Source organism: Octopus sinensis, linkage group LG21, assembly GCF_006345805.1.
Source record: "Octopus sinensis linkage group LG21, ASM634580v1, whole genome shotgun sequence".
Taxonomy (NCBI): Eukaryota; Metazoa; Mollusca; class Cephalopoda; order Octopoda; family Octopodidae; genus Octopus; species Octopus sinensis.
In genome coordinates, this window is record NC_043017.1 from 3,435,395 (window position 1) to 3,444,586 (window position 9,192).

General features: G+C 38.9%; 1 protein-coding gene across 1 annotated transcript in view; it reads left to right on the forward strand.

The window, feature by feature from the left end:
* Window positions 1–461: 461 nt before the first annotated feature.
* LOC115222965 (calcium channel flower homolog) overlaps window positions 462–9,192 on the forward strand; it is a 24,709-nt gene continuing 15,978 nt past the window's right edge. The window contains exon 1 of the mRNA XM_029793374.2: window positions 462–1,073. Coding sequence (XP_029649234.1) covers window positions 950–1,073 — 124 coding nt within the window. The 5' untranslated portion in view covers window positions 462–949. The remainder of the gene's footprint in view (window positions 1,074–9,192) is intronic.

A 9,192-nucleotide genomic window follows, 5' to 3' on the forward strand; every position in this document is an offset into this window, starting at 1 on the left:
AGTGGTCCCGGTGCGCGCACTCGCGTACTCGCGCATCCGCGCTAGCTAGTCATGACTAGTCGATCCTTACTTTGTGTTTTTGTGTTTTATTTACTTTGCTAGGTAGTCGTTGTAGGATCGACTAGTCACGACTAGCTAGCGCGGATGCGCGACAACGCGAGTGCGCGCACCGGGACCACTGTTCTCAAGTAGTACCTATTTCTTTACTACCCACAAGGGGCTAAACACAGAGAGGACAAACAAGGACAGACAAACGGATTAAGTCGATGGATCTTTTCTAAAAGATTCCAGTGCATAACTGGTACTTAATTTATCGACCCTTGAAGGATGAAAGGCAAAGTCGACTGTTCTCAAGTAGTACCCGTTTACCCCTTCGCGGATGATGTAGTTCTAAACAACCCTGCCACATATGTACACATACCCAAAATATTTAAAACAAAAGGTAGGGGGTAGAGGTGAGACAAACTGCTGCATAAATCGCGGATAAATTTTCATTAGTAACCATGTTTCGTTGTTCACCGTCAGCTTATTAAGTTTTTGTCGACTACTGTCAACATCTCCACGTCATGGGGCTTCTCAGTTTGATGAGATTTCATTCAATTAGTCACCGAACGAAATACTAATACCATCCATCAGTCCTTCACCCATTCATTGTTTCAGGGAAGATACGGAAACATCGACGGAACCGCAAAAATTACAAGTTTTGCCTCTGATATCGGTTTTTCCTCTCCTCTCATTGCTTTAAAATCCAATCAAGTCCAATCAAACCTGTTTCAGAAGTTGCTTTGTTTTTTTGGTCTGATACAGGTGATAGAAAGACAACGACAGCTAAACGCGGAAGTGAGCAGTTAATTACAGGTATTCACAGGTATCCAAAGCAAAAGAAGCCCCCGCACGGAAATCGTATACAGGCGAATTCATTGATTAAAAAGGGAGAGGAAAGAAAAATATGATGGAAAACATAGGGTCTCCTATTCTTACTCAAACAACCACAGCAAAGCCTCAAAACAACGATGGGATTTCCTGGTGGTTTAAATTCATGGCCAAAGGCGTTGGAGTGTTTGGAGGTCTAGGTGAGTATAGAAGTCCACGATATCCACCTTCTTTGTTGCATAATCTAGTCACTTCTACAATTCATGGTAATTGCTTAACATAAGCGCGGACGCGCACACTTGCACAGAGAGAGAGAAACATATATATATATATAGAGAAACATAGATAGATAGAGAGAGAGAGAGAAACATAGAGATAGATAGATAGATAGAGAGAGAGAGAAACATAGATAGATAGATTGAGAGAGAGAGAAACAGATAGATAGAGAGAGAGAGAAACATAGAGATAGATAGAGAGAGAGAACCTTAGAGAGAGAGAGAGAAACATACGCCTACAACGGATCGTTACTTGTGTTCCAGACCAGGTTTTTGGAACTTATTTATATAACCAAAGGCATTCCAACCATGATCATCCCTATGTTTGAGTTTATTTCTTCAAACATATGTAGCATTACATCATTCAATTTATCTCCATATTGTAATAAGACAACAAGGAAATTTGGCTGCTATTTCTAACAGTTCAAACGATCGCATTGAGGTTCCCTCGTTAGTTCATATGTAGTGTTTCGTGTTTGTGTATATATACATGTAGTGTAAGTTTCATTACATATGTAGACAGACTAAATATGTAACCACTGACGGTACATTTGCATCCAACATATAAACAATGAATTGAATAAATTTCATATCCCATTTGTTCTAAATGCAAAGCCTATATATATATATATATATATATATATATATATAAGCAACAAGGATATCCAAAGGTAATCCTTGTTGCTTATTTTGATTATAATTACCCCATTTGATTTATATGGATAATACCATACCAAATTCTGGTGCCTTTAACTTGTATCTTTTGATTGTTGCATCGTGTGTTATTGTTAAATCACAGGTCAGCCTTAATTTGGCAGATCTATTTATTATCAATTGCGTTCTGGTCATAATATACACCACCTCTTACCTGCGTATACATGATACGATTGCCTTTGTTTTTTTAAGATTGTAGGGTGCGATTTGAAAGGTGATTGTTACTGTTTTTCCCACAACCAAATTAATTTACCTGTTTTAATTTATAAGAAGTGTTATTTTGTTTTTATAATCCTTGATCTGTTGAATGGGGAGCGTTCTTGCTTAAAGACCTTTTAAACAATCCGAGATCAGGGTGTTGAAGTAACTGAGAAGTTTGAGGTGATTTCTTGAACGTGAGCTGCTGTTGTTTAGTTTCAGGTGTGTCCTGACTAGGGGTGTTCCACCTATTACTGTCTTGTCTTGTTTTCGAGTGTATTCTATCCTGGAATACAATATACGCTGTGTTCTTTTTAAAGATGGTATGGTTGATTTGAGGGAGATTTGGCTGCTGTTTCTAGCAAGTAGAGTGAGTGTGTATGTGTGTGTGTAGTGGCCCATTCGCTTGGTTCATAAAATATTCTCAACCGTCGGATGCTAAAACTCGGGACCTGTTAGAAATAAGAAAGGAAAACCCTTAAATGGAAAGCAAATTCGAAAAGAATGCAGTTTGAATATCTTTCATTAGAATAAATACGTAAAATAAAATAATTCTAATTTTAGCTCAAGGCCTGCAACTTTGAGGGAGCGGGGTGGTTAGCTAATTGCTTCAACTCCTGTCCTACACTTGTCCATTTATATTAATGACCCCGAAAAGACGAAAGGCGAGGATGAGCCTGACAATAAAGTGCAACTATCGCAAGGTATTTTCCGATTCGCTAACATAAAAACGAAACAAAAACTAATTAATGAAACACTTTAATCCAAACCCTACAACTAGAGGTGGGGGCCCCCATTCTCTTATATATCTTGTTCGAATGAACTCTGCTAAAAATATATCCAAAAGGCCAGTTAGATAGGGGTGTATTGAACCGGGTGACATTGCTTTCACAGAACATAGATAATTCCATATTTTACATAGAAGAAAATATTCTTTTTGGATTTACAGATATTCGTAAATTCTTGTTAATTTCGTAAAACTTAATGAGATAAATGAAGATTTAAAAATATAAAACACTCTAAGGTGCGTTGACATTCCTCAATCATCGAGTCTCATTTGTTTCCAACAAGTTTCTAATTGTATTATCTGCAAGTCAACAAAGACCAGCTAGAAATAACAGTCAAATCACCATATCGCCTTAACAAAAATGAAGGTTACATTAAACAATATAGTTCGGATCTTGTTAAATTTCTTCCAAACACTCAAACTTTCATGTCATTTTCAAAAACTGTAATTCTGATGTAGCTTTGCATGCTGATGAAAATCGCATTCATTTTTTTTCTTCTAGAATCGTACAGGGGATGCTCACAACGGGGGCATCTTTGATCACAGGTTCACTTGACTATTGTTGAGCTGGGATTAAATATAAACAGCCATATAATCTCCTTTATACATGCAGTTGGCTTTCAATTTATTAAAACAAAAAGAAAAGGTTTTTTTTTTATTAACAGTTGCTTCAGTTGGCTTTCAAGAACTGTTCCTATGGCAGGGAGAATTTCTTGGACAATGTTAATCGCATACTTGTTACATTGCTCTGCAGGATATATCATACATTTAGGCCCCTCCTCAAAGTCGCTGTTCCGTGTAAGAATAGGTTGGTCAGTCAGGCCTTCTCGACCACCAGCCCTCTTTTTAAAGCCGTAGCTTTAGTGTTTGAGACATTTATGTACCGCCGACACGTTTTCATTCCGCATCATCTTGCAAGGGATCCAGGCCATGGCAAAGGAGTGTGTTACGATTTAGTTACTCGACCCTTCTATATAATAATAATAATTGTGTACAGTGCTCAGGTGCACTACAACTCATCTAAAGTGTATATATAATCAGGTGTAGTTTCGACGGATTTCGGGAAGCATCAGGGCCTTAAAGGATGCAGTGTCATGGCAGTCAACAACTGATGCAGGCAGTTTATTCCACGCTTCAGCAACCTTCTGTCTTTTAACTTCTAATTACCTGTGAAGGGCAGTGTCTATCACCCATTATTAGGCCTTCGGGATTACGGGGAGGGAGGGATCTTCACACCAGAGACCCGACTCAAATACTTAGATTCCATTATAAGTTCCCAAGGTACCAGGCCTTAACGTTAAACCGGGCGACGTAGTAAGTCTATCTTCCACTCCAAGTATACAAGCTTTAGACCAGGCATTTTTTAAACCGAACAACTATAACCTTCTTGTAGGCGCAGTGTAGCCGAACGGTTAAAATGTTCGCTTTGCAACTATGAGGTCTCGGGTTCGGGCCCACTAAGTGTTATCTAGGCCCGTGTTGACCCATACTTTGTGACTGAAACCCAGTTGCAGAAGTTGTGTCGAAGCTCATCTAATAGCTGTTACCTGTAATTCAAGAAGGTACTACCTTATCACACCCGCCGTTTTTATCAGGGCGCATGTTACTGTGGAATGCCCATTCGAGTACACCTTACTCCAGGAAGCAGGTAATTCATTTCTTCAGATAACTTGAGTCCTCATCGTTGAATGAGAGATCCAATATCACAACCTCCTTATTAAATGTCTGAATATATTCCACATAATTCATGTAATCGTCCTTAAATATATATGTTTTGTACTTTGTTGTGTGCTAAAATAAGTAACCTATTTAACAGTTTCATGCGACCTTCTTGCTGCACCTTCGGGTCCTCTTATGTGCAGTGTTTCCTTTTGGAGAATGTAGGATTGTTTGCACGTAACATTTGTGTTGAGTTTCTCTTGTTTCTGTTTTTATTTTATTGTTTCTCGTATTTGTACTTCTGTGAAATGCGTCATGGTATCGGTTGATGATTGCCTAGTATGTATTGAGTAAGTTTTGTTATTTCGATACGTCTGCCCACACTGAAGGGCATTCTAGTGTAACCACCTCTTTTTTTTTTTGAGGGTGCGTAGGACCGCATTATTTAACTAGTCTTCTTACCTTTTGTAGATTAAAACGTCAATGTTTTTGTTATTAAAATATACTTCCTCGATGACTCGTGTGTGTATATGCAAGTTCTGTTAAAGTATCGGATGATGTTAGCATAGAAAACGTTGTGTGGGTTTATGTTATGTAATATATACATGTATGTAACATGTAATATATATATCGTTTTTGCGTTGGTTTGCAAGATTCTTGATGTAAATTCCCATATTTAAACACATTTTACTGTATTTTGGCGTAATGACTCTTTCAAGATAACAATACGCGCGGGTGGGTGAGTGGACAAAGGGCACCCAGAAAACGAAAGCGTTAACTATATATATATATATATATATATATATATATAGCAGTTGATGTGCAGACACGGAAGAGCAAGTTGGATGATTTGACATTATTTAGTTGCATGTCTTTTCGTTCTGAGGTTTTGAGTTCAAATCCTACCCCTTGTCCTTCCAGGTTTTATGAAATAATTATCAGCTAAATACTGGTGTCGATGTAGTTGACTACCCGTTCCACCCAACCCTAAAACCTATGACTGTGTCTTATGTTAGAACTAGTAATATTCATTGCATCATGTGTTTTATAGATTATTTGTCATTTTTTTATGTAAGCATTTTTGGTTATGTCCCAGACATTAGCTTAATCTCTCTATATATAAAGCTGAAGTTGTCTGTGTATATGACACGTTTGGTAGCCTTCAACTAACACTATCTCCTCCGAGACCCTGCAGCGCAAGTTGACCAAAATTGATAGTATGATAGAAGAAGGCTTGCTCTTCATTCCGTAGAAGATAAAATTCAAATCGGACCATGTTAACGCCAAAGATTATTTACATCAAAAAGGTGCTTTTTTTCTATGAAAATCCCTATTTTTTACGATTTTTTGACTGCTGTGTCGCCATTTTTCGGTGCATTTCAACCAGAAAAATGTTCACTTAAAGAGAATAACAAGATACATAATGCAAATTTTTTACTTTTCAAAAATTCCAATTCTAAAGGGTCGAAACAAACCCGAGCAACGCCGGGCGATACTGCAGTTATTATGATAAAGTTATCATTTTAGTAAATCCTTCTACATTCTCGCTTATTTTAAAAATCAATCACTTCGCACCGATAGTGTAAGAATCATTATCATCCGCCACAACCATCACCAGCAGGACTCCAGAAAATTACACGTTTTATAGAATGTTTGTCTTCGGTTACAGATGCATAAATTCACAGCCCTTCATAGCATTTTTTTTCTTTTTATTTCAAATATTTCCATCGTGTCCGATTTTGTTCCATAGTTCAGTGCCGTTCGAAGTGTAACCTTCGAACACATTCAAACGCCGCCAAAGTAGAATTATATCACGGATTAGGATTATCATTATCGTCGTCATGTTGTCAGCATCTATTTTCAAATGTTTATGAGCACCGCCCACGCATACATGCTTCAAAATGCAATTAGCAAACGGGCAAACGGAATTACCGAAGAACCGAAGCAATCGGCCTTCAAATCATAATCCGACCGTGTCAAATGTAAAGAATTTGACAGTAGTTCGGATGATGTAGTCTCGAGATTACATTACGTTCGTTCATGGCCGAATTACCTTTGACCTGTGCTGACCTCACTTCTTCGGTTACCTCCACTATCACTACCACTACTACTACAACTACTACTACTACCAGCCTCACCTCCATTATTACTACCACCACAACCACTATACTACCACATCATCGCCATCACTATTACTACTACCACCACCACCACCACCACTACTACTACTACTACCACCACCATTACTACTACTACCACCACCACCACTACTACCACCACCACCACCACTACTACTACTTCTACTACTACCACCACTACTACTACTTCTACTACTACCACCACCACTACTACTACTACCACCACCACCACTACTACTACTACTACCACCACCACCACTACTACTACTACCACCACCACCACCACCACTACTACTACTACCACCACCACCACCACCACTACTACTACTACCACCACCACTACTACTACTACTACCACCACCACTACTACTACTACTACTACTACTATCACCACCACCACCACTACTACTACTACCGTCGCCACCGCCGTCCCCATAGGTAGTAAATCTTCCTCAAACCTTACTCTACAATCTTATATCTTTTTATTTTAGCTTTTACTTGTGTCACTTGTTGGTCTGTGGTCATGCTTATATTTTAAAAGCCTGGTACCTATTCTATCAGGCTCTTTTGCCAAACTGCTAAGTTAACAAGGACATAAATAAACCAACACCAGGGACTGTCACGTTAAGTTGGCAGTATACAACCACTCTATCGCTCCACCACCGCTCATGTCTCTGAGACATTTAGAAATTCAATATTTCTAATATATATATATATATACATACATATATATATATCTAAAAGTGTGTATGTTTGTATGTTTTGCACTTAAGTAGCTGAGATTTTACTCATCTGTCCACACATACACAACTACACAACGTCTAATTAATTATGAATAGAATAATTCAGAGTAAAAGCTGCTAAACTCCATAATAATGAAACATTAAAATGCAATCAGTCTCACCTAAACGTATATATACATACAATAACTCTACTGATGCACGCTGCTGTCTACAGGCTCCTTCACAATAACAGGTGTTCCAGACAGGTATACAAATGAGCTCACAGACAGCTTATACTCACACAAAAACATGTTGAGTACCTAAGTAAAGTAAAGTCAATATTGTATCGGTTGGGTATATTTTGATAACTGGTGCAAATCATCATAATACAGGTAATTCTTTTCTAATATTTAGATGGCCTTCAGTCCTCCATGTCGGCCAACTTTTTTCTCAGCTACAGCTTTTAATTTGTTGACCGTTTACCAATACATTAAGCTGTCCCTGAAAAAAAAGGGGACATGGAAAGTTGTCAAGTTTAGCAAGGACATCCTGCATATAAACATCATCATTATCATCATCGTTATCATTTAGTGTCTGTTTTCCATGCTGGCATGGGTTAGACTGTCTAACTGGAACTAAAAAACTGGAAAGATGTACCCGGTTCCAGCTCGATTTTGGCTGGGTTTCTACAGCTGGATGCCCTTCCTAACACCACTGACTCCAATATCATCATCATCATCATTTAACGTCCGTTTTCCAGGGATCTGGTAAGCCATGGAAGCTGCACCAGGCTCCAGTCTGATCTGGCAGTGTTTCTACAGCTGGATGCTCTTCCTAATGCCAACCACTCCGTGAGTGTAGTGGGTGCTTTTTATGTGCCACCAGCACAGGTGCCAGGGGAGGCTGGCAGCAGTCACGATTAGTTGGTGCTTTTACGTGTCACCGACACGGACGCCAGTCAGGCGACGCTAGTAACTGCCACACTCGAACGGTGCTTTTACGTGTCACCAGCACTGGTGTCTTAACTACAATTATATATATATATATATATATATATATATATATACGAGCAAACGCCCCTGCCCCCATCCAATGGACGGTGTTGAGTTGTCAAACATTTAAACCAAATTTTCTCAAAACAACTTGTCTGACCGTCCCATAGGCTTCCCCTTTGAGAAACACTGATTTAACCTAAATTTGAGACACCAGCAAAAGAAGAAATGACGATAGACTTTTTTTTCTATTCCAAAGAAAAACAATTGTATTCACACAAATATGCAACCAAAGAGTTTAAAGTACCAGTAAGTACATCACAACAGCTGATGTACTTGCACGTACAAATGCACGTTCCCACGGCTTTATCAATCGCATTCTCACCTGGAATCGATTTTTGTAATTTTTTCAAGACTTATACATGCCCTGATACCATCGGTGTCTACATATCAATTTTGAGCGCAATCGGATGGAGGATGCCCGAGATCCTAGAAGACACACACAGACAGACAGAACGGATTTTATATAATAGACGTGTGTGTGTATGTGTGTATCTTTATGTCCGTGTTTGTTGTCAGCTAGCAAGGCCACAGTCAGTTTTGGCTTGGTTTCTACAGTTGGATGCCCTTCTTAATGCCAGCCAATTTTCAGAGTATATAATTTATATTATATATTACCAGTAATAGGTGCAGGAGTGGCTGTGTGGTAAGTAGCTTGCTTACCAACCAATTGGTTCCGGGTTCAGTCCCACTGCATGGCACCTTGGGCAAGTGTCTTCTACTATAGCCTTGGGCCGATGAAAGCCTTGTGAGCGGATTTGGTAGACACTTGCC